Below are 26495 nucleotides of genomic sequence, written 5' to 3' on the forward strand. Positions count from 1 at the left end.
TCGCCCACACGCTCGCCCACACGCTCACTCACACGCTCACCCACACGCTCGCTGCTGTAGCTGTAGCTGCTACGTGGGGGACCTTTGTCTGCTGTAGCTGTAGCTGCTACGTGGGGGACCTTTGTCTGCCGTGCGTGCAGGAGAAGTTCTCGCTGTTGCCCTACATGGAGCGCCAGGCGGACCTCAACGCCGAGATGCGCGGCATCCTCGTCGACTGGATGGTGGAGGTGCAGGTGAGCGGCCATCGCGAACCTCACACGGCCATCGTGAACCTGACACGGGCATCGTGAACCTGACACGGCCATCGTGAATCTGACACGGTGATCCTGAATCTGACACGGCCATCGTGAACCTGACACGGCCATCGTGAACCTCACACGGCCATCGTGAATCTGACACGGTCATCGTGAATCTGACACGGTGATCCTGAATCTGACACGGTCATCGTGAACCTGACACGGCCATCGTGAACCTCACACGGCCATCGTGAATCTGACACGGCCATCGTGAACCTGACACGGCCATCGTGAACCTGACACGGTCATCGTGAACCTGACACGGCCATCGTGAACCTGACACGGCCATCGTGAACCTGACACGGCCATCGTGAACCTGACACGGCCATCGTGAACCTGACACGGCCATCGTGAACCTGACACAGCCATCGTGAACCTGACACAGCCATTGTGAATCTGACACGGCCATCGTGAACCCCACACGGCCATCGTGAACCTGACACGGCCATCGTGAACATAACACAGACATCGTGAACCTGACACAGACATCGTGAATCTGACATGCCCATCGTGAATCTGACATGGCCATCGTGAATCTGACACGGCCATCGTGAACCTGACACAGACATCGTGAATCTGACATGCCCATCGTGAATCTGACACGGCCATCGTGAACCTGACACGGCCATCGTGAACCTGACACGGCCATCGTGAACCTGACACGGCCATCGTGAACCTGACACGGCCATCGTGAACTTGACACGGCCATCGTGAACATAACACAGACATCGTGAACCTGACACGGCCATCGTGAACATAACACAGACATCGTGAACCTGACACGGCCATCGTGAACCTCACACGGTCATCGTGAACCTGACACGGCCATCGTGAACATAACACAGACATCGTGAACCTGACACAGACATCGTGAATCTGACATGCCCATCGTGAATCTGACACGGCCATCGTGAACCTGACACAGACATCGTGAACCCCACGGTCATCATGAACCTGACACGGCCATCGTGACCCGCCCCCCCCGTGACCCCCCCGTGACCCCCCCGTGACCCCCCTTGCGTGCCGTGCAGGAGAACTTCCAGCTGAACCACGAGACGCTCTACCTGGCCGTCAAGTTGGTGGACCACTTCCTGAACGTGGCGGCAGTGCCACGCGAGAACCTCCAGCTGGTGGGCGCCACCTGTGTGTTCATCGCCGCCAAGTTCGACGTGGGGCTCCTGAAACACTCACACACTCGCTCACACACACACACACTGAAACACTCACACACTCACTCACACACTTACACACTCACACACTCAAACACTCAAACACTCACACACTCAAACACTCGCTCAAACACTCACTCAAACACTCACTCAAACACACACTCAAACACTCACACACACACACTCAAACACTCACTCACACACTCACACACTCACTCGCTCACTCAAACACTCACACACTCAAACACTCGCTCGCTCACTCACTCACACACTCAAACACTCACTCACTCACACACTCACACACTCAAACACTCAAACACTCACACACTCACACACTCACTCACACACTCACACACTCAAACACTCACTCACTCACACACTCACACACTCGCTCACTCACACACTCACTCAAACACTCACTCGCTCGCTCACTCAAACACTCACACACTCACTCAAACACTCACACACTGAAACACTCACACACACACTCAAACACTCCCTCAAACACTCACTCACACACTCACTCACTCACTCAAACACTCGCTCAAACACTCACTCACACACTCACTCACACACTCACACACTCAAACACTCACTCAAACACTCACACACTCAAACACTCACACACTCAAACACTCGCTCGCTCACTCACTCACACACTCAAACACTCACTCACTCACACACTCACACACTCAAACACTCAAACACTCACACACTCACACACTCACTCACACACTCACACACTCAAACACTCACTCACTCACACACTCACACACTCGCTCACTCACACACTCACTCAAACACTCACTCGCTCGCTCACTCAAACACTCACACACTCACTCAAACACTCACACACTGAAACACTCACACACACACTCAAACACTCCCTCAAACACTCACTCACACACTCACTCACTCACTCAAACACTCGCTCAAACACTCACTCACACACTCACTCACACACTCACACACTCAAACACTCACTCAAACACTCACACACTCAAACACTCACACACTCAAACACTCACACACACAAACACTCGCTCACTCACTCAAACACTCAAACACTCACTCACACACTCACACACTCACTCACACACTCACACACTCAAACACTCACTCAAACACTCACACACACACACTCACTCACACACTGAAACACACACTCACACACACACTCAAACACTCACACACTCACTCAAACACTCAAACACTCACTCTACCACTCAAACACTCAAACACTCACTCACTCACTCAAACACTCAAACACTCACACACTCACACACTCAAACACTCGCTCACTCACACACTGAAACACTCAGACACTCACTCACACACTCAAACACTCGCTCACACACTCAAACACTCGCTCACTCACACACTCAAACACTCACACACTCAAACACTCAAACACTCACACACTCAAACACTCAAACACTCACTCACACACTCAAACACTCGCTCACACACTCAAACACTCGCTCACTCACACAATCACACACTCACACTCAAACACTCACTCGCTCACTCACACACTCACACACTCAAACACTCGCTCACTCACACACTCACACACTCACACACTCAAACACTCAAACACTCACACACTCAAACACTCGCTCACTCACACACTCACATACTCACACACTCACACACTAACACACTCAAACACTCAAACACTCACACACTAACACACTCGCACACTAACACACTCAAACACTCAAACACTCGCACACTCACACACTAACACACTAACACACTCACACACTCACACACTCACACACTCACACACTCAAACACTCAAACACTCACTCACACACTCACTCAAACACTCAAACACTCACACACTCACACACTCAAACACTCGCTCACACACTCACACACTCAAACACTCAAACACTCACACACTCACACACTCACACACTCAAACACTCACTCACACACTCACACACTCAAACACTCACACAATCACACACTCACACACTAACACACTCACACACTCACACACTCAAGCACTCACACACTCAAACACTAACTCAAACACTCAAACACTCAACCACTCAAACACTCAAACACTCACACACTTAAACACTCACACACTCAAACACTCGCTCACACACTCACACAATCACACACTCAAACACTCGCTCGCTCACACACACACTCACACACTCAAACACTCACACATTCACTCGCTCACTCACACACTCAAACACTCACACACTCGCACACTCAAACACTCAAACACTCACTCACACACTCACACACTCAAACACTCACTCACACACTCACTCAAACACTCAAACACTCACACACTCAAACACTCACACAATCACACACTCACACACTAACACACTCACACACTCACACACTCAAGCACTCACACACTCAAACACTAACTCAAACACTCAACCACTCAAACACTCACACACTTAAACACTCACACACTCAAACACTCGCTCACACACTCACACAATCACACACTCAAACACTCAAACACTCGCTCACTCACACACACACACTCACACACTCAAACACTCACACATTCACTCGCTCACTCACACACTCAAACACTCACACACTCGCACACTCAAACACTCAAACACTCACACACTCACACACTCAAACACTCACTCGCTCACTCACACACTCACACACTCAAACACTCGCTCACTCACACACTCACACACTCAAACACTCGCTCACTCAAACACTCGCTCACTCAAACACTCAAACACTCGCTCACTCACACACTCGCTCACTCACACACTCAAACACTCAAACACTCACACACTCACACACTCAAACACTCACTCGCTCACTCACACACACACACTCACACACTCGCTCACTCACACACTCACACACTAACACTAACAAACTCACACACTCGCTCACTCACACACTCACACACTCAAACACTCACACACTCACACACTAACACACTCACACACACTCACACACTAACACACTCGCTCACTCACACACTCGCTCACTCACATACTCACACACTCACACACAAACACTCACACACTCACACACTCCCCCCTCCCGCCCCCGCCAGGAGGTGTGTCCCCCCAGCGTGGACGACCTGCTCTTCATCTGCGACGACGCCTACACCCACGTGGAGCTTGTGGGCACGGAGCGACGCATCCTCCTCGCCCTGGACTACGACGTCAACATCCCCGTCGCCTACCGCCCCCTCCGCAGATACGCCAAGGTCGAACACGCTCACGCTCACGGACAACTCCGCGCGGGGCGATCACCTGTACCGGTCCCGGGCCTCCCCTAGGTCGACCCGGGGGTCAAACGAGTACCCGGTGAGGCGTGCGGTAAACGTCGCCGCTGGGGGAGACAAAGGCGGCCGGGCGTGGTTGCCGGTGGCCGCCCACCCCCCTCGTTGTGCCACGGTGCCGGTAGCCTTCGCAGGCGCTGCTCGCTAACAGCACTTGCCCCTGCGGTCTGTTAGAGGCTACACGGGGGAGCTTTGTCTGTGTCTACCTTCACAGGTGCTGCTGCTACTCGCTACTAACAGCACTTGCCCCTGCGGTCTGTTAGAGGCTACACGGGGGATCTTTGTCTGTGTCTGCCTTCACAGCTGCTGCTGCTACTCGCTACTAACAGCACTTGCCCCTGCAGTCTGTAGAGGCTACACGGGAGATCTTTGTGTGTGTGTGTGCGTGTGTGTGCGTGTCTGTACGTGCGTGTGTGTGCGTGCGTGTGCGTGCGTGCGTGCGTGTGTGTGCGCGTGTGTGTGTGTGCAGGTGTGCGGCGTGGACATGAAGACGCTGACGCTGGCGCGCTACGCGTGCGAGTCCACGCTGGCTCACGTCGACTTCGTCTCCGAGGGGGCCTCTCGCCTGGCGGCAGCCTGCCTAGGCCTCGCCCTGCGCATGATGAGACTCCCGCCATGGGTAACGCACGCACGAGGCGCGCGGGGGCAACGCGCCATCGCACACCGCCGCAATATTGACCGGGGTGGCCCGCCGGATCGGAACCTCCGGGCCTCCCCTAGGTCGACCCGGCCTTAAACCTTCGTCCTGTGTCCAGCCGGAGGCGCTGGCGCGGCACAGCGGGTACCAGGAGGCCGGCGTGCGGCCGCTGATGGCGCGTCTCAACGAGCTGCTGCGGCAGGCGCCGGAGGAGAAACTCGTCGCCGTCTACAGCAAATACTCCCACAAGTGAGCGGTCACTCGGCGTGGCCACGGGGCGTTTGTGACGCCGTGTTTGTGACGTTGTGTTTGTGACGTTGTGTTTGTGACGCTGTGTTTGTGACACTGTGTTTGTGTTGCTTTGTTTGTGTTACTGTGTTTGTGACGCTGTGTTTGTGTCACTGTGTTTGTGTTACTGTGTTTGTGACGCTGTGTTTGTGACGCCGCGTTTGTGACATTGTGTTTGTGTTACTGTGTTTGTGACGCTGTGTTTGTGTTACTGTGTTTGTGACGCTGTGTTTGTGTTACTGTGTTTGTGATGCTGTGTTTGTGACGCTGTGTTTGTGTTACTGTGTTTGTGACGTTGTGTTTGTGACGCTGTGTTTGTGTTACTGTGTTTGTGACGTTGTGTTTGTGACGATGTGTTTGTGTTACTGTGTTTGTGTCGATGTGTTTGTGACGATGTGTTTGTGACGCGGTGTTTGTGTTACTGTGTTTGTGACGTTGTGTTTGTGACGCTGTGTTTGTGTTACTGTGTTTGTGACGCTGTGTTTGTGTTACTGTGTTTGTGACGCTGTGTTTGTGATGCTGTGTTTGTGACGCTGTGTTTGTGTTACTGTGTTTGTGACGCTGTGTTTGTGACGCTGTGTTTGTGTTACTGTGTTTGTGACGCTGTGTTTGTGTTACTGTGTTTGTGATGCTGTGTTTGTGACGCTGTGTTTGTGTTACTGTGTTTGTGACGTTGTGTTTGTGACGCTGTGTTTGTGTTACTGTGTTTGTGTCGATGTGTTTGTGACGATGTGTTTGTGACGCTGTGTTTGTGTTACTGTGTTTGTGACGTTGTGTTTGTGACGCTGTGTTTGTGTTACTGTGTTTGTGACGTTGTGTTTGTGACGATGTGTTTGTGTTACTGTGTTTGTGTCGATGTGTTTGTGACGCTGTGTTTGTGACGATGTGTTTGTGACGCTGTGTTTGTGTTACTGTGTTTGTGACGTTGTGTTTGTGACGCTGTGTTTGTGTTACTGTGTTTGTGTCGATGTGTTTGTGACGCTGTGTTTGTGACGATGTGTTTGTGACGCTGTGTTTGTGTTACTGTGTTTGTGACGCTGTGTTTGTGTTACTGTGTTTGTGACGTTGTGTTTGTGACGCTGTGTTTGTGTTACTGTGTTTGTGACGTTGTGTTTGTGATGCCGCGTTTGTGACGCCGCGTTTGTGACGCCGCGTTTGTGACGCCGCGTTTGTGACGCCGCGTTTGTGACGCTGTGTTTGTGACGCTGTGTTTGTGTCACTGCGTTTGTGTTACTGTGTTTGTGACGCTGTTTGTGTCGCTGTGTTTGTGACGTTGTGTTTGTGACGCTGTGTTTGTGTTACTGTGTTTGTGACGCTGTGTTTGTGACGCTGTGTTTGTGACGCTGTGTTTGTGTCGCTGCGTTTGTGACGCTGCGTTTGTGACGCTGTGTTTGTGTCGCTGTGTTTGTGACGCTGTGTTTGTGACGCTGTGTTTGTGTTACTGTGTTTGTGACGTTGTGTTTGTGACGCTGTGTTTGTGTTACTGTGTTTGTGACGTTGTGTTTGTGACGATGTGTTTGTGTTACTGTGTTTGTGTCGATGTGTTTGTGACGCTGTGTTTGTGACGATGTGTTTGTGACGCTGTGTTTGTGTTACTGTGTTTGTGACGTTGTGTTTGTGACGCTGTGTTTGTGTTACTGTGTTTGTGACATTGTGTTTGTGACGATGTGTTTGTGTTACTGTGTTTGTGTCGATGTGTTTGTGACGCTGTGTTTGTGACGATGTGTTTGTGACGCTGTGTTTGTGTTACTGTGTTTGTGACGTTGTGTTTGTGACGCTGTGTTTGTGTTACTGTGTTTGTGTCGATGTGTTTGTGACGCTGTGTTTGTGACGATGTGTTTGTGACGCTGTGTTTGTGTTACTGTGTTTGTGACGTTGTGTTTGTGATGCTGTGTTACTGTGTTTGTGACGTTGTGTTTGTGACGCTGTGTTTGTGTTACTGTGTTTGTGACGTTGTGTTTGTGATGCCGCGTTTGTGACGCCGCGTTTGTGACGCCGCGTTTGTGACGCCGCGTTTGTGACGCTGTGTTTGTGACGCTGTGTTTGTGTCGCTGCGTTTGTGTTACTGTGTTTGTGACGCTGTTTGTGTCGCTGTGTTTGTGATGTTGTGTTTGTGACGCTGTGTTTGTGTTACTGTGTTTGTGATGCTGTGTTTGTGACGCTGTGTTTGTGACGCTGTGTTTGTGTCGCTGCGTTTGTGACGCTGTGTTTGTGACGCTGTGTTTGTGACGCTGTGTTTGTGACGCTGTGTTTGTGTCACTGCGTTTGTGTTACTGTGTTTGTGACGCTGTTTGTGTCGCTGTGTTTGTGACGTTGTGTTTGTGACGCTGTGTTTGTGTTACTGTGTTTGTGACGCTGTGTTTGTGACGCTGTGTTTGTGACGCTGTGTTTGTGTCGCTGCGTTTGTGACGCTGTGTTTGTGACGCTGTGTTTGTGTCGCTGTGTTTGTGACGCTGTGTTTGTGACGCTGTGTTTGTGTTACTGTGTTTGTGACGTTGTGTTTGTGACGCTGTGTTTGTGTTACTGTGTTTGTGACGTTGTGTTTGTGACGATGTGTTTGTGTTACTGTGTTTGTGACGCTGTGTTTGTGACGATGTGTTTGTGACGCTGTGTTTGTGTTACTGTGTTTGTGACGTTGTGTTTGTGACGCTGTGTTTGTGTTACTGTGTTTGTGACGTTGTGTTTGTGACGATGTGTTTGTGTTACTGTGTTTGTGACGCTGTGTTTGTGACGATGTGTTTGTGACGCTGTGTTTGTGTTACTGTGTTTGTGACGTTGTGTTTGTGACGCTGTGTTTGTGTTACTGTGTTTGTGTCGATGTGTTTGTGACGCTGTGTTTGTGACGATGTGTTTGTGACGCTGTGTTTGTGTTACTGTGTTTGTGACGTTGTGTTTGTGACGCTGTGTTTGTGTTACTGTGTTTGTGACGTTGTGTTTGTGACGCTGTGTTTGTGTTACTGTGTTTGTGACGTTGTGTTTGTGATGCCGCGTTTGTGACGCCGCGTTTGTGACGCCGCGTTTGTGACGCCGCGTTTGTGATGCCGCGTTTGTGACGCCGCGTTTGTGACGCTGTGTTTGTGACGCTGTGTATGTGTCGCTGCGTTTGTGTTACTGTGTTTGTGACGCTGTTTGTGTCGCTGTGTTTGTGACGCTGTGTTTGTGACGCTGTGTTTGTGTTACTGTGTTTGTGACGTTGTGTTTGTGACACTGTGTTTGTGTTACTGTGTTTGTGACGCTGTGTTTGTGTTATTGTGTTTGTGACGCTGTGTTTGTGTTACTGTGTTTGTGATGCTGTGTTTGTGACGCTGTGTTTGTGTTACTGTGTTTGTGACGTTGTGTTTGTGACGCTGTGTTTGTGTTACTGTGTTTGTGTCGATGTGTTTGTGACGCTGTGTTTGTGACGATGTGTTTGTGACGCTGTGTTTGTGTTACTGTGTTTGTGACGTTGTGTTTGTGACGCTGTGTTTGTGTTACTGTGTTTGTGACGTTGTGTTTGTGACGCTGTGTTTGTGTTACTGTGTTTGTGTCGATGTGTTTGTGACGCTGTGTTTGTGACGATGTGTTTGTGACGCTGTGTTTGTGTTACTGTGTTTGTGACGTTGTGTTTGTGACGCTGTGTTTGTGTTACTGTGTTTGTGACGTTGTGTTTGTGACGCTGTGTTTGTGTTACTGTGTTTGTGACGTTGTGTTTGTGACGATGTGTTTGTGTTACTGTGTTTGTGTCGATGTGTTTGTGACGCTGTGTTTGTGACGATGTGTTTGTGACGCTGTGTTTGTGTTACTGTGTTTGTGACGTTGTGTTTGTGACGCTGTGTTTGTGTTACTGTGTTTGTGTCGATGTGTTTGTGACGCTGTGTTTGTGACGATGTGTTTGTGACGCTGTGTTTGTGTTACTGTGTTTGTGACGCTGTGTTTGTGTTACTGTGTTTGTGACGTTGTGTTTGTGACGCTGTGTTTGTGTTACTGTGTTTGTGACGTTGTGTTTGTGATGCCGCGTTTGTGACGCCGCGTTTGTGACGCCGCGTTTGTGACGCCGCGTTTGTGACGCTGCGTTTGTGACGCTGTGTTTGTGACGCTGTGTATGTGTCGCTGCGTTTGTGTTACTGTGTTTGTGACGCTGTTTGTGTCGCTGTGTTTGTGACGCTGTGTTTGTGACGCTGTGTTTGTGTTACTGTGTTTGTGACGTTGTGTTTGTGACGCTGTGTTTGTGTTACTGTGTTTGTGACGCTGTGTTTGTGTTATTGTGTTTGTGACGCTGTGTTTGTGTTACTGTGTTTGTGATGCTGTGTTTGTGACGCTGTGTTTGTGTTACTGTGTTTGTGACGTTGTGTTTGTGACGCTGTGTTTGTGACGATGTGTTTGTGACGCTGTGTTTGTGTTACTGTGTTTGTGACGTTGTGTTTGTGACGCTGTGTTTGTGTTACTGTGTTTGTGACGTTGTGTTTGTGACGATGTGTTTGTGTTACTGTGTTTGTGTCGATGTGTTTGTGACGCTGTGTTTGTGACGATGTGTTTGTGACGCTGTGTTTGTGTTACTGTGTTTGTGACGTTGTGTTTGTGACGCTGTGTTTGTGTTACTGTGTTTGTGTCGATGTGTTTGTGATGCTGTGTTTGTGACGATGTGTTTGTGACGCTGTGTTTGTGTTACTGTGTTTGTGACGTTGTGTTTGTGACGCTGTGTTTGTGTTACTGTGTTTGTGACGTTGTGTTTGTGACGCTGTGTTTGTGTTACTGTGTTTGTGACGTTGTGTTTGTGATGCCGCGTTTGTGACGCCGCGTTTGTGACGCCGCGTTTGTGACGCCGCGTTTGTGACGCTGTGTTTGTGTCGCTGCGTTTGTGTTACTGTGTTTGTGACGCTGTTTGTGTCGCTGTGTTTGTGACGTTGTGTTTGTGACGCTGTGTTTGTGTTACTGTGTTTGTGACGCTGTTTGTGACGCTGTGTTTGTGACGCTGTGTTTGTGTCGCTGCGTTTGTGACGCTGTGTTTGTGACGCTGTGTTTGTGTCGCTGTGTTTGTGACGCTGTGTTTGTGACGCTGTGTTTGTGTTACTGTGTTTGTGACGTTGTGTTTGTGACGCTGTGTTTGTGTTACTGTGTTTGTGACGTTGTATTTGTGACGATGTGTTTGTGTTACTGTGTTTGTGTCGATGTGTTTGTGACGCTGTGTTTGTGACTATGTGTTTGTGACGCTGTTTGTGTTACTGTGTTTGTGACGTTGTGTTTGTGACGCTGTGTTTGTGTTACTGTGTTTGTGACGTTGTGTTTGTGACGATGTGTTTGTGTTACTGTGTTTGTGTCGATGTGTTTGTGACGCTGTGTTTGTGACGATGTGTTTGTGACGCTGTGTTTGTGTTACTGTGTTTGTGACGTTGTGTTTGTGACGCTGTGTTTGTGTTACTTTGTTTGTGTCGATGTGTTTGTGACGCTGTGTTTGTGACGATGTGTTTGTGACGCTGTGTTTGTGTTACTGTGTTTGTGACGTTGTGTTTGTGACGCTGTGTTTGTGTTACTGTGTTTGTGACGTTGTGTTTGTGACGCTGTGTTTGTGTTACTGTGTTTGTGACGTTGTGTTTGTGATGCCGCGTTTGTGACGCCGCGTTTGTGACGCCGCGTTTGTGACGCCGTGTTTGTGACGCCGCGTTTGTGACGCTGTGTTTGTGACGCTGTGTTTGTGTCGCTGCGTTTGTGTTACTGTGTTTGTGACGCTGTTTGTGTCGCTGTGTTTGTGACGTTGTGTTTGTGACGCTGTGTTTGTGTTACTGTGTTTGTGACGCTGTGTTTGTGACGCTGTGTTTGTGACGCTGTGTTTGTGTCGCTGCGTTTGTGACGCTGTGTTTGTGACGCTGTGTTTGTGTCGCTGTGTTTGTGACGCTGTGTTTGTGACGCTGTGTTTGTTTCGCTGTGTTTGTGACGCTGTGTTTGTGACGCCGTGTTTGTGATGCTGTGTTTGTGTTACTGTGTTTGTGACGCTGTGTTTGTGTTACTGTGTTTGTGACGCTGTGTTTGTGTTACTGTGTTTGTGTTACTGTGTTTGTGACGCTGTGTTTGTGTTACTGTGTTTGTGTTACTGTGTTTGTGACGCTGTGTTTGTGTTACTGTGTTTGTGACGCTGTGTTTGTGTTGCTGTGTTTGTGACGCTGCGTTTGTGACGCTGCGTTTGTGTCGCTGTGTTTGTGACGCTGTGTTTGTGACGCTGTGTTTGTGTTGCTGTGTTTGTGACGCTGTGTTTGTGACGCTGTGTTTGTGACACTGTGTTTGTGACGCTGTGTTTGTGTTACTGTGTTTGTGATGCTGTGTTTGTGTCACTGTGTTTGTGTTACTGTGTTTGTGACGCTGTTTGTGTCGCTGTGTTTGTGACGTTGTGTTTGTGACGCTGTGTTTGTGTTACTGTGTTTGTGACGCTGTGTTTGTGACGCTGTGTTTGTGACGCTGTGTTTGTGTCGCTGCGTTTGTGACGCTGTGTTTGTGATGCTGTGTTTGTGTCGCTGTGTTTGTGACGCTGTGTTTGTGACGCTGTGTTTGTGTTACTGTGTTTGTGACGTTGTGTTTGTGACGCTGTGTTTGTGTTACTGTGTTTGTGACGTTGTGTTTGTGACGATGTGTTTGTGTTACTGTGTTTGTGTCGATGTGTTTGTGACGCTGTGTTTGTGACTATGTGTTTGTGACGCTGTTTGTGTTACTGTGTTTGTGACGTTGTGTTTGTGACGCTGTGTTTGTGTTACTGTGTTTGTGACGTTGTGTTTGTGACGATGTGTTTGTGTTACTGTGTTTGTGTCGATGTGTTTGTGACGCTGTGTTTGTGACGATGTGTTTGTGACGCTGTGTTTGTGTTACTGTGTTTGTGACGTTGTGTTTGTGACGCTGTGTTTGTGTTACTGTGTTTGTCGATGTGTTTGTGACGCTGTGTTTGTGACGATGTGTTTGTGACGCTGTGTTTGTGTTACTGTGTTTGTGACGTTGTGTTTGTGACGCTGTGTTTGTGTTACTGTGTTTGTGACGTTGTGTTTGTGACGCTGTGTTTGTGTTACTGTGTTTGTGACGTTGTGTTTGTGATGCCGCGTTTGTGACGCCGCGTTTGTGACGCCGCGTTTGTGACGCCGCGTTTGTGACGCCGCGTTTGTGACGCTGTGTTTGTGACGCTGTGTTTGTGTCGCTGCGTTTGTGTTACTGTGTTTGTGACGCTGTTTGTGTCGCTGTGTTTGTGACGTTGTGTTTGTGACGCTGTGTTTGTGTTACTGTGTTTGTGACGCTGTGTTTGTGACGCTGTGTTTGTGACGCTGTGTTTGTGTCGCTGCGTTTGTGACGCTGTGTTTGTGACGCTGTGTTTGTGTCGCTGTGTTTGTGACGCTGTGTTTGTGACGCTGTGTTTGTTTCGCTGTGTTTGTGACGCTGTGTTTGTGACGCCGTGTTTGTGATGCTGTGTTTGTGTTACTGTGTTTGTGACGCTGTGTTTGTGTTACTGTGTTTGTGACGCTGTGTTTGTGTTACTGTGTTTGTGTTACTGTGTTTGTGACGCTGTGTTTGTGTTACTGTGTTTGTGTTACTGTGTTTGTGACGCTGTGTTTGTGTTACTGTGTTTTTGACGCTGTGTTTGTGTTGCTGTGTTTGTGACGCTGCGTTTGTGACGCTGCGTTTGTGTCGCTGTGTTTGTGACGCTGTGTTTGTGACGCTGTGTTTGTGTTGCTGTGTTTGTGACGCTGTGTTTGTGATGCTGTGTTTGTGACACTGTGTTTGTGACGCTGTGTTTGTGTTACTGTGTTTGTGACGCTGTGTTTGTGTCACTGTGTTTGTGTTACTGTGTTTGTGACGCTGTGTTTGTGTCGCTGTGTTTGTGACGCTGTGTTTGTGATGCTGTGTTTGTGTTGCTGTGTTTGTGACGCTGTGTTTGTATTGCCGTGTTTGTGACGCTGTTTGTGTTACTGTGTTTGTGACGCTGTGTTTGTGACGCTGTGTTTGTGACGCTGTGTTTGTGACGCTGTGTTTGTGACGCTGTGTTTGTGTTGCTGTGTTTGTGACGCTGTGTTTGTGTTACTGTGTTTGTGTTACTGTGTTTGTGACGCTGTGTTTGTGTTACTGTGTTTGTGTTACTGTGTTTGTGACGCTGTGTTTGTGTTACTGTGTTTTTGACGCTGTGTTTGTGTTGCTGTGTTTGTGACGCTGCGTTTGTGACGCTGCGTTTGTGTCGCTGTGTTTGTGACGCTGTGTTTGTGACGCTGTGTTTGTGTTGCTGTGTTTGTGACGCTGTGTTTGTGACGCTGTGTTTGTGACACTGTGTTTGTGACGCTGTGTTTGTGTTACTGTGTTTGTGACGCTGTGTTTGTGTCACTGTGTTTGTGTTACTGTGTTTGTGTCGCTGTGTTTGTGACGTTGTGTTTGTGACGCTGTGTTTGTGTTGCTGTGTTTGTGACGCTGTGTTTGTGTTGCCGTGTTTGTGACGCTGTTTGTGTTACTGTGTTTGTGACGCTGTGTTTGTGACGCTGTGTTTGTGACGCTGTGTTTGTGACGCTGTGTTTGTGACGCTGTGTTTGTGTTGCTGTGTTTGTGACGCTGCGTTTGTGTTGCTGTGTTTGTGTTGCTGTGTTTGTGTCGCTGTGTTTGTGACGATGTGTTTGTGACGATGTGTTTGTGACGCTGTGTTTGTGACGCTGTGTTTGTGACACTGTGTTTGTGACGCTGTGTTTGTGTTGCTGTGTTTGTGACGCTGTGTTTGTGTTACTGTGTTTGTGACGCTGTGTTTGTGTCACTGTGTTTGTGACGCTGTTTGTGACGCTGTGTTTGTGACGCTGTTTGTGATGCTGTGTTTGTGTCGCTGTGTTTGTGTCACTGTGTTTGTGTCACTGTGTTTGTGTCACTTGGCTTCCTCCAGGGTCTTTTTCGAGGTGGCCAAGATCCCCCCGCTGGCTCCGGAAGAGTTGAAGTAGCACCAGCGGTGTAGCAGCGTCACCAGCGGTGTAGCAGCGTCACCAGCGGTGTAGCAGCGTCACCAGCGGTGTAGCAGCGTCACCAGCGGTGTAGCAGCGTCACCAGCGGTGTAGCAGCGTCACCAGCGGTGTAGCAGCGTCACCAGCGGTGTAGCAGCGTCACCAGCGGTGTAGCAGCGTCACCAGCGGTGTAGCAGCGTCACCAGCGGTGTAGCAGCGTCACCAGCGGTGTAGCAGCGTCACCGCTGGTGCGTGGCGAAGCCGGCCACGAGGCCGACTCCCGCTCACGGCGATTCCCTGAAGCGCCTCTGCCCAGTGCCGTTCACGCAAACGCCACTTGCCCCGTCGGCGCGCGGAGGCTACGCCGGGCGCCTGAGCTCCCTCGCCTGTACATACCCTCGTCCGTCTTTATACATGTGTGTGCTGTGCGTGTGTCAGCGTGCGTGTGTGTGTGTACACTGTGTGTGTCAGCGTGCGTGTGTACGTGGGGAGCGGTGGTGCAGCGGTTAGCGCCACGCTGCGCTACGAACCCGGCGGCCCGAGTTCGATCCCCGCTCACGGCCGACACCGGCGGTGACGATTATCTGAGCCGGTCCCGGGCCTCCCCTAGGCCGACTCGGCCTCAAATGAGCACCTGGTGTAGCGGTGTGTAGTGAACATCGCCACTGGGGGAGACAAAGGCGGCCGGGCGTGGTGCTGGCCACCCACCCCCTCTCGTGTGCCGTTCCGGCCTTCACAGGTGCTGCTCGCTGACAGCACTTGCCCCTACAGTCTGTTAAGGCTACACGGGGGATCTGTCTATTTTTTATCTGTGTGTATATATACATATACAGTGTTGCTTTGCACGCGTGTCTGTCTCTCCGCTTGTACATAACGCCCGTCCACACGCGTGCGTCGTCCGTGTGTGTGCCCCGTCCACGTGTGTGTCATCCACACGTGTGTACCGTCCGTGTGTGTGTGTCATCCACACGTGTGTGTCATCCACACGTGTGTGTCATCCACACGTGTGTACCGTACACACGTGTGTACCGTACACACGTGTGTGTCGTACACACGTGTGTGTCATCCACACGTGTGTGTGTCATCCACACGTGTGTGTGTCATCCACACGTGTGGACGACACACACACGTGTGTGTCGTCCACACGTGTGTCGTCCGTGTGTGTGCCCCGTCTACGCGTGTACCGTCCACACGTGTGTACCTTCCGTGTGTGTCGTCGTACACGCGTGTGTACCGTACACGCGTGTGTACCGTACACGCGTGTGTACCGTACACGCGTGTGTACCGTACACGCGTGTGTACCGTACACGCGTGTGTACCGTACACGCGTGTGTACCGTACACGCGTGTGTACCGTACACGCGTGTGTACCGTACACGCGTGTGTACCGTACACGCGTGTGTACCGTACACGCGTGTGTACCGTACACGCGTGTGTCGACCCGACGTCCGTCGACGGGGAGCGGAGGCGCCGCAGTTAGCGCGCCAGCCCTCTGGGAACCCTCGCCCGGACGAGCGGGCGAGGGTTTGACGGCCGCCGCCGCCGCCGCTGCCGCTCGCTGACGGCCAACAGCACTTGCCCCGGCGGCCTCGCGTGGGCTACGCGGGGCACCTTTGTCTTAGTTGTGCGTGTGTTGATTTTAGACGTCACTCCCTCGGATCGTTTTTACTCCTGGCCTGGCCACGCTGGGCCGGCCCAGCCGGGGGACCCACAGACTCACACATAGAGACCCACAGACTCATTACACAGAGACCCACAGACTGACACACTGAGACCCACAGACTGACACACAGAGACCCACAGACTCACCACACAGAGACCCACAGACTCACCACACAGAGACCCACAGACTCACCACACAGAGACCCACAGACTCACCACACAGAGACCCACAGACTCACACACAGAGACCCATAGACTCACACACAGAGACCCACAGACTCACACACAGAGACCCACAGACTCACCACACAGAGACCCACAGACTCATCACACAGAGACCCACAGACTCACACAGAGACCCACAGACTCACACACAGAGACCCACAGACTCACCACACAGAGACCCACAGACTCACCACACAGAGACCCACAGACTCACCACACAGAGACCCACAGACTCACCACACAGAGACCCACAGACTCACACACAGAGACCCATAGACTCACACACAGAGACCCACAGACTCACACACAGAGACCCACAGACTCACCACACAGAGACCCACAGACTCATCACACAGAGACCCACAGACTCACACAGAGACCCACAGACTCACACACAGAGACCCACAGACTCACCACACAGAGACCCACAGACTCACCACACAGAGACCCACAGACTCACCACACAGAGACCCACAGACTCACCACACAGGCCCATAGACTCACACACAGAGACCCACAGACTCACACACAGAGACCCACAGACTCACCACACAGAGACCCACAGACTCGCACACAGAGACCCACAGACTCACCACACAGAGACCCACAGACTCACCACACAGAGACCCATAGACTCACACACACAGAGACCCATAGACTCACACACAGAGACCCACAGACTCACCACACAGAGACCCACAGACTCATCACTCAGAGACCCATAGACTCACACACACAGAGACCCACAGACTCACCACACAGAGACCCACAGACTCACCACACAGAGACCCACAGACTCACCACACAGAGACCCACAGACTCACACACAGAGACCCATAGACTCACCACACAGAGACCCACAGACTCACCACACAATAACCCATAGACTCACCACACAGAGACCCATAGACTCACTCACCACCACACAGAGACCCACAGACACCCACAGACTCACCACACAGAGACCCACAGACACCCACAGACACCCACAGACTCACCACACAGAGACACACAGACTCACCACCACACAGAGACCCATAGACACCCACAGACTCACCACACAGAGACACACAGACTCACCACACAGAGACCCACAGACTCACCACCACACAGACAGCCACAGACACCCACAGACTTACCACACAGAGACCCACAGACTCACCACCACACAGAGACCCACAGACACCCACAGAGACCCACACACACAAACAGACTCACCACACAGACACCAACAGACTCACCACACAGACACCCACAGACTCACCACACAGACACCCACAGACTCACCACACAGAGACCCACAGACACCCACAGACTCACCACACAGAGACCCACAGACTCACCACCACACAGAGACCCACAGACTCACCACCACACAGACACCCACAGACTCACCACCACACAGAGACCCACAGACTCACCACCACACAGACACCCACAGACTCACCACACAGACACCCACAGACTCACCACCACGCAGAGACCCACAGACACCCACAGACTCACCACACAGACACCCACAGACTCACCACCACACAGACTCACCACCACACAGACACCCACAGACTCACCACCACACAGACACCCACAGAGACCCACAGACTCACCACACAGACACCCACAGACACCCACACAGAGACCCACAGACACCCACAGACTCACCACCACGCAGAGACCCACAGACACCCACAGACTCACCACACAGACACCCACACAGAGACCCACAGACTCACCACCACACAGACACCCACAGACTCACCACACAGACGCCCACAGACTCACCACCACACAGACACCCACAGACACCCACACAGAGACCCACAGACACCTACAGACTCACCACCACACAGACACCCACAGACTCACCACACAGACACCCACAGACAACCACACAGAGACCCACAGACACCCACAGACTCACCACACAGACACCCACACAGACACCCACAGACTCACCACACAGACTCACCACCACACAGACACCCACAGACACCCACAGACTCACCCCTCACCGACGTGATTGACGTTCCAGGCGAGGCATCCGAATGGGCGAGCGACCCTCCCGGAGACGATGTCCCTGGCGAGAGGGCCCCGTGGGTTGTACTGTACCGCCTGTTGCACCACGCCCTGTGGTTGTGCCTCCGGCGTGACGTGGCAAACACGTCACTGTGGTGTTGTGATCGTCACTGCCACCATCGTCACCACCATCATCACTGCCACCACCATCATCACTGCCACCACCATCAACGTCACGGCCATCATCACTGTCACCATCACCATCGTCACCACCATCGTCACTGCCACCATCACTATCACCATCACTACCACCATCACCATCATCACTGCCACCATCACCATCATCACTGCCACCATCATCAACATCACTGCCACTATCACTATCACCATCATCACTGCCAGCGTTATCATCATCACTGTCACCACCATCATCACTACCACCATCACCATCGTCACTGCCACCACCATCATCACTGCCACCACCATAATGTTATCGACACCACCATCGGCAGCGCTTCCCCTAACACCTTCGCCATCTCTCCCCACTCTCTATCTCTCACTATCACTCACTATCTCTCACTATCTCTCACTATCACTCACTATCTCTCACTCACTATCTCTCACTATCTCTCACTCTCTATCTCTCACTCACTATCTCTCACTCACTATCTCTCACTCACTATCTCTCCCCACTCACTATCTCTCCCTCACTATCTCTCTCACTATCTCTCCCTCACTATCTCTCCCTCACTATCTCTCACTATCTCTCTCACTATCTCTCCCTCACTATCTCTCCCTCACTATCTTTCTTTCTCCCCCTTTCTCTCTCTCTCTCCCACGATCTTTGTCACTACATGTCTCTCCATCTCTCTCGCCACTGTTGACTTCGTATTCCACGTTGTAATCGATGTCCCCTGGAGATGAATAAACTCTCATTGGTGGCGAGCAGAGTGGAGCCTGACACTGTGTGTGTGTACGTATGGTAGGGGGCATAGGTGGTGCATCAGCCAGTCATCTCAGTCATCTCAGTCAGTCGACCCGTGGCACCTGCTGGGTCTGCCCCGTGACCTCCTGCCAGCGGGCGTTCGACACTTCACGTGGCCTCAGGGTGCACATAGCCTGGCACAAGCGTCGTGGTGACGTCACCGCCACTTAGTGGTGAATGGCGGTTGTTGTTGATGTTGTTTGGTTGTTGAACTCTGACAACACTGTAACTAAATATCTTCTTGTTCCTGGGTAGTAAGTATTATTTCCTGATTGCTTATGCCTCAAAAATTACAGAAAATGGGTATTGTTCCCCACAAACTTTGCTTTTGTGACCAGGACATTGACATTTAGAAATTTACCTATTTTCCAGAACATTCCAGATAGATTCAGTGCTGAGTGAACTTGGAGAAACTTCTAGTACATTTTAGAACGTACCAGTAGTATAAATAATAGTATAAATATGGGGGCCTTGAGCCCACCGGTTCAGTTTAGTTTCATCTGCCTAAGTGGATACAAATCTGCATTTTTCTGAGATGGCATCAAGAGGCTACAAGCATCCGGCAGACGTATTTTACTCTGTGGCCAATTTTATCAAGACAAGAGCGAAAAAGTTATCTGTGGAAGCTTCTGCTACGGTGTGTGAGGCCTACAATGCGTACAGTGAGGGAAAAAAAGTATTTGATCCCCTGCTGATTTTGTACGTTTGCCCACTGACAAAGAAATGATCAGTCTATGATTTTAATGGTAGGTTTATTTGAACAGTGAGAGACAGAATAGCAGCAACAAAAATCCAGAAAAACGCATGTCAAAAATGTTATAAATTGATTTGCATTTTAATGAGGGAAATAAGTATTTGACCCCCTCTCAATCAGAAAGATTTCTGGCTCCCAGGTGTCTTTTATACAGGTAACGAGCTGAGATTAGGGGCACACTCTTAAAGGGAGTGCTCCTAATCTCAGCTTGTTACCTGTATAAAAGACGCCTGTCCACAGAAGCTATCAATCAATCAGATTCCAAACTCTCCACCATGACCAAGACCAAAGAGCTCTCCAAGGATGTCAGGGACAAGATTGTAGACCTACACAAGGCTGGAATGGGCTACAAGACCATTGCCAAGCAGCTTGGTGAGAAGGTGACAACAGTTGGTGCGATTATTTGCAAATGGCAAAAACACAAGAACTGTCAATCATCCTCGGCCTGGGGCTCCATGCAAGATCTCACCTCGTGGAGTTGCAATGATCATGAGAACGGTGAGGAATCAGCCCAGAACTACACGGGAGGATCTTGTCAATGATCTCAAGGCAGCTGGGACCATAGTCACCAAGAAAACAATTGGTAACACACTACGCCGTGAAGGAATGAAATCCTGCAGCGCCCGCAAGGTCCCCCTGCTCAAGAAAGCAAATAAACATGCCCGTCTGAAGTTTGCTAATGAACATCTGAATGATTCAGAGGACAACTGGGTGAAAGTGTTGTGGTCAGATGAGACCAAAATGGAGCTCTTCGGCATCAACTCAACTCGCCGTGTTTGGAGGAGGAGGAATGCTGCTTATGACCCCAAGAACACCATCCCCACCGTCAAACATGGAGGTGGAAACATTATGCTTTGGGGGTGTTTTTTTTCTGCTAAGGGGACAGGACAACTTCACCGCATCAAAGGGACGATGGACGGGGCCATGTACCGTCAAATCTTGGATGAGAACCTCCTTCCCTCAGGCAGGGCATTGAAAATAGGTCGTGGATGGGTATTCCAGCATGACAATGACCCAAAACACACGGCCAAGGCAACAAAGGAGTGGCTCAAGAAGTAGCACATTAAGGTCCTGGAGTGGCCTAGCCAGTCTCCAGACCTTAATCCCATAGAAAATCTGTGGAGGGAGCTGAAGGTTCGAGTTGCCAAATGTCAGCCTCGAAACCTTAATGACTTGGAGAAGATCTGCAAAGAAGAGTGGGACAAAATCCCTCCTGAGATGTGTGCAAACCTGGTGGCCAACTACAAGAAACGTCTGACCTCTATGATTGCCAACAAGGGTTTTGCCACCAAGTACTAAGTCATGTTCTGCAGAGGGGTCAAATACTTATTTCCCTCATTAAAATGCAAATCAATTTATAAATTTTTTGACATGCGTTTTTCCGGATTTTTTTGTTGTTATTCTGTCTCTCACTGTTCAAATAAACCTACCATTAAAATTATAGACTGATCATTTCTTTGTCAGTGGGCAAACGTACAAAATCAGCAGGGGATCAAATACTTTTTTCCCTCGCTGTATGTCGGCATGCCTGTCGGGTATCAAGACAAACCCTTGGCACTTAATTTCACCTGCGAGCAACGCACAACAACTCTGGCAGGTAAAGGTGGACAATTTGACGTGAGAAAGTTTTTAATTTTAAAATTGAAAAAGTTTTTTATTTTATTTTACAAACGTTTAACAATTTTCCAATGTTATTGAGAAAATATATCGCGCGCGAAAAATGCTTGCGGGAACCTCTAGCACGTTAAATGTTGACCTGAAGCTGTCGTGACTGCAGGCATTCCTGTTCTACGTGTCTTTCGGTAGAATCACGTAGATGGAAGAAAAATATTTTTTTTTCAAAAATATCACGACGTTTCGATCGCAAAACAAGCAATCGTCTTCACGTTAGCCACGGGTGAAATGCACTTTTGCATGATGGCACAGAGGGGAAAAGAGAATCGTGAAGTTCGCCATCCCAAGAATTTGTCTGGAACCCACTGACCACTCAAGCGACTGCTACTTCTGCGCGGTGGACCCTTCCCAACGTCGGACTGGCAAAGAACGCACCGGCCATCAAGTATCTGGACCTTCCTTCATCCATCGCCCCGGTGCCACGCTGCCGTGAGCTCCCCGTACCCACTCCTCCTCCTCCTCCGGAGAGAGCGAGAGAGAGAGCGGCCGTCTTTAGAAGGGAGCAGCAAGTCAGAGAGGGAGGAAGACGCACCGCAGATCCGGGCGACGATTTCAGACGTGGAGCTGGAGAGGGAAAACCCACACCACCCCAACCGAAAAGACCCCGACGACTTGATCGGAGATCTTGGTCTCACCAAGTCCCATGCCGAGATTTTGACGTCTCGGCTCAAGCAGTTGAACTCGTTGGATGAACGTCTGCGAGCCGCAGATCGGAGGAAGGGTCGTCAACATTTTTGCGGCTTCTTCGCCCGTCAAGATGAAGCCTCTGCTTCTGCCACAATGTGACCAGTGCTGTCCCAGGCAATGGGAATCGCCTGTAACCGGAATGAGCGGCGCCCTCTTCATTGACAGCTCATCCCAGGAGCCTCAAAGCCGTGCTGCTGATCCATAAATGGTAGCAGGTACCCCGTCGCTTCCCCTGGCTCGCTCGGTGCGCCTCAAAGAGGGAGGATGCCAACGGCATCGTAGACCTTGCTGTGGACGCCTTGAAGTTTGATGAGTACGCCTGGGAGGTCATCGGAGACTTCAGAATGGTGGCATTCCTGATGGGTCTCCAAGGCGGGTTTTACCAAGTTTCCCTGCCGTCTTTGCCTTTGGGACAGCAGGGACAACACCAAGTCGCACTACCACAGTGCGGGACTGGCCACAGCGGACCGAGTTCTCTGTGGGGAGGAACAACGTCAAGCGGAAGCCACTGGTGATGGCACCACTGCACATCAAATTGGGCCTCGTGAAACAATTTGACGGAGCTGTAGATTGAGGAGTCGGCAGCCTTCAAGCACCTTCAAGACTTCTTCCCGAAGCTGTCTGAGGCTAAGGTCAAAGCCGGCGTCTCCGTCGGACCACGGACAAGGGAGATCCTGGGTTGCGGTGAATTCCCCAAGAAGCTCGCTGGCAAGGAGAGAGCGAGCGGCTTGGGGCATCGTTGCCGCAGTGACTCGTGGCTTGCTGGGCAGTCACAAGGCCGATAACCACGTGGGGCTGCTTGAGACTCTGGGGGAGAATTACGACACCGTGGGGGGGGGGGGGGTGTGGGGGGGGTGGTGGGGGGGGGGAGAGGAGGGGGTGGTGGTGATGGGGGTGGTGTTGGTTGATGATGGGGGGGGGGGGGTGATGGTGATGGTGGTAGTGATGATGGTGTTGGTTGATGATGATGATGGTGTTGGTTGATGATGATGATGGGGGTGATGGTGATGATGGTGGTGTTGGTTCATGATGATGATGGTGGTGTTGGTTGATGATGATGATGGGGGTGATGGTGATGATGGTGGTGTTGGTTGATGATGATGATGGTGGTGGTGTTGGTTGATGATGGTGGTGATGATGGTGGTGGTGGTGGTGGTGATGATGATGGTGGTGTTGGATGATGATGGTGGTGTTGGTTGATGATGATGATGGGGGTGATGATGATGATGATGGTGGTGTTGGTTGATGATGATGATGGTGTTGGTTGATGATGATGCTGGTGGTGTTGGATGATGATGATGATGGTGGTGTTGGTTGGATGATGATGATGATGGGGGTGATGATGATGTCTCAGCACTGAATGGTGGGGAGGGGAGGGGGTCACGTGGGGGTGATACAGGGGGAGAGCAGTTCCACTGTGGGTGTAGGGTCTCGCTACGTGGCAGGATGAGCGCTGGGCGTGAAGCGAACTCGGGTTGACGCCCGGTTTGCAGCGCAGCGTAGCACTCACCGCTGTCCCGGAGGAATCTGATGAGCTGCGAAGCTCTTGTCCACAGACGTTCGGGTGCACTGGCACACTCACTCAGTGACACAAGACCCACACAGCAGCAGCAACCACCACCACCCCTACTACTGACAGGGACAGCTGCCACTGGGGGTGCCCCTAGGCTAGACCCACACAGCAGTCAATCATCACCACCCCTACTACTGACAGACTGATGCACAGGGACAGCTGCCACTGGGGGTGCCCCTAGGCTAGACCCACACAGCAGTCAATCATCACCACCCCTACTACTGACAGACTGATGAACAGGGACAGCTGCCACTGGGGGTGCCCCTAGGCTAGACCCACACAGCAGTCAATCATCACCCCCTGTAGTAATCACAGTGGGCGTGACGTCATGTCGCCTTCCCGCAGGACTCCGTCTTGGTGACGTCACACGCACCTCCCCCTATCCATACGAGCGCGTGACGTCACACCCAACAGCGCCGCACCTTGGAATGCCACCATCGTCGTTCGTGCGATGTCATCCCGCTGGCAGGATGACGTCATGTCCTTTGTTAGTGTGTGACGTCATGCAGTTACCACCCAATCGACGCTGAGGAAGGAACTCTCTGTCTCTCTCTCCCCGTGTCTCCGTGTCTCTCTCCTCATCGCGTGTCTCTGCTCTGCCGTGTCTCTCTCCCCGTGTGTCTCTCCCCGTGTCTCTCTCCCCGTGTGTCTCTCCGTCCCCGTGTCTCTCTCCCGGTGTCTCTCTCCCCGTGTGTCTCTGCTCTGCTGTCTCCGTGTCTCTGTCCCCGTGTCTCTCTGTCCCCGTGTGTCTCTGCTCTGCTGTCCCCGTGTCTCTGTCTCCGTGTCTCTGTCCCCGCGTCATGTCCGGACCCGGAGACTTCGGGAACCCTCTGCGCAAGTTCAAGCTTGTCTTCCTGGGGGAGCAGAGCGGTAGGAGGACACACGGGGGGGGGGGGGGGGGGTGACACAGAGACACGGGGGGGACAGAGACACGGGGGGGTGACACAGAGACACGGGGGGGACAGAGACACAGAGACACGGGGGGACAGAGACACAGAGACACGGGGGGGACAGAGACACGGGGGGGTGACACAGAGACACGGGGGGGTGACACAGAGACACGGGGGGGTGACACAGAGACACGGGGGTGGGGGACAGAGACACGGGGGGACAGAGACACAGAGACACGGGGGGACAGAGACACAGAGACACGGGGACACGGGGGGACAGAGACACAGAGACACAGAGACACGGGGGGACAGAGACACAGAGACACGGGGGGACAGAGACACAGAGACACGGGGGGACAGAGACACAGAGACACGGGGGGACAGAGACACAGAGGCACAGAGACACGGGGGGACAGAGACACAGAGACACAGAGACACGGGGGGACAGAGACACAGAGACACAGAGACACGGGGACTCGGGGGGACAGAGACACCGAGACACAGAGACACAGAGACACGGGGGGACAGAGACACAGAGACACAGAGACACGGGGGGACAGAGACACAGAGACACGGGGGGACAGAGACACAGAGACACAGACACACAGAGATACAGAGACACAGAGACACGGGGGGACAGAGACACAGAGACACAGACACACAGAGACACACAGAGACACACAGAGACACAGAGACACGGGGGGACAGAGACACAGAGACACGGGGTTGGGGGACAGAGACACAGAGACACGGGGGGACAGAGACACAGAGACACGGGGGGGACAGAGACACGGGGGGGTGACACAGAGACACGGGGGGGTGACACAGAGACACGGGGGGGTGACACAGAGACACGGGGGTGGGGGACAGAGACACGGGGGGACAGAGACACAGAGACACGGGGGGACAGAGACACAGAGACACGGGGACACGGGGGGACAGAGACACAGAGACACAGAGACACGGGGGGACAGAGACACAGAGACACGGGGGGACAGAGACACAGAGACACGGGGGGACAGAGACACAGAGACACGGGGGGACAGAGACACAGAGGCACAGAGACACGGGGGGACAGAGACACAGAGACACAGAGACACGGGGGGACAGAGACACAGAGACACAGAGACACGGGGACTCGGGGGGACAGAGACACCGAGACACAGAGACACAGAGACACGGGGGGACAGAGACACAGAGACACAGAGACACGGGGGGACAGAGACACAGAGACACGGGGGGACAGAGACACAGAGACACAGACACACAGAGATACAGAGACACAGAGACACGGGGGGACAGAGACACAGAGACACAGACACACAGAGACACACAGAGACACACAGAGACACAGAGACACGGGGGGACAGAGACACAGAGACACGGGGACACGGGGGGACAGAGACACCGAGACACAGAGACAC

At 51.6% G+C, this 26495-nt stretch overlaps 2 protein-coding genes across 2 annotated transcripts in view; both read left to right on the forward strand.

Annotated features, from left to right (window-relative positions):
* The window catches only part of LOC116956724 (G2/mitotic-specific cyclin-B3), a 40697-nt gene extending 25242 nt beyond the window's left edge, over positions 1-15455 (forward strand). The window contains exons 8-13 of the mRNA XM_076063689.1: positions 141-233; positions 1328-1465; positions 4530-4685; positions 5230-5379; positions 5516-5646; positions 14552-15455. Of these exons, the coding sequence (XP_075919804.1) occupies positions 141-233; positions 1328-1465; positions 4530-4685; positions 5230-5379; positions 5516-5646; positions 14552-14606 (723 nt within the window). The 3' untranslated portion in view covers positions 14607-15455. The remainder of the gene's footprint in view (positions 1-140; positions 234-1327; positions 1466-4529; positions 4686-5229; positions 5380-5515; positions 5647-14551) is intronic.
* A 9207-nt stretch (positions 15456-24662) lies between these two features.
* The window catches only part of LOC116956773 (ras-related protein Rab-6A-like), a 38617-nt gene continuing 36784 nt past the window's right edge, over positions 24663-26495 (forward strand). The window contains exon 1 of the mRNA XM_032978566.2: positions 24663-25051. Coding sequence (XP_032834457.1) covers positions 24982-25051 — 70 coding nt within the window. The 5' untranslated portion in view covers positions 24663-24981. The remainder of the gene's footprint in view (positions 25052-26495) is intronic.

Source organism: Petromyzon marinus, unplaced genomic scaffold, assembly GCF_048934315.1.
Source record: "Petromyzon marinus isolate PM22_M1 ecotype Great Lakes invasive population unplaced genomic scaffold, UKy_Petmar_22M1.pri1.0 PM_Scaffold_17, whole genome shotgun sequence".
NCBI lineage: Eukaryota > Metazoa > Chordata > Hyperoartia > Petromyzontiformes > Petromyzontidae > Petromyzon > Petromyzon marinus.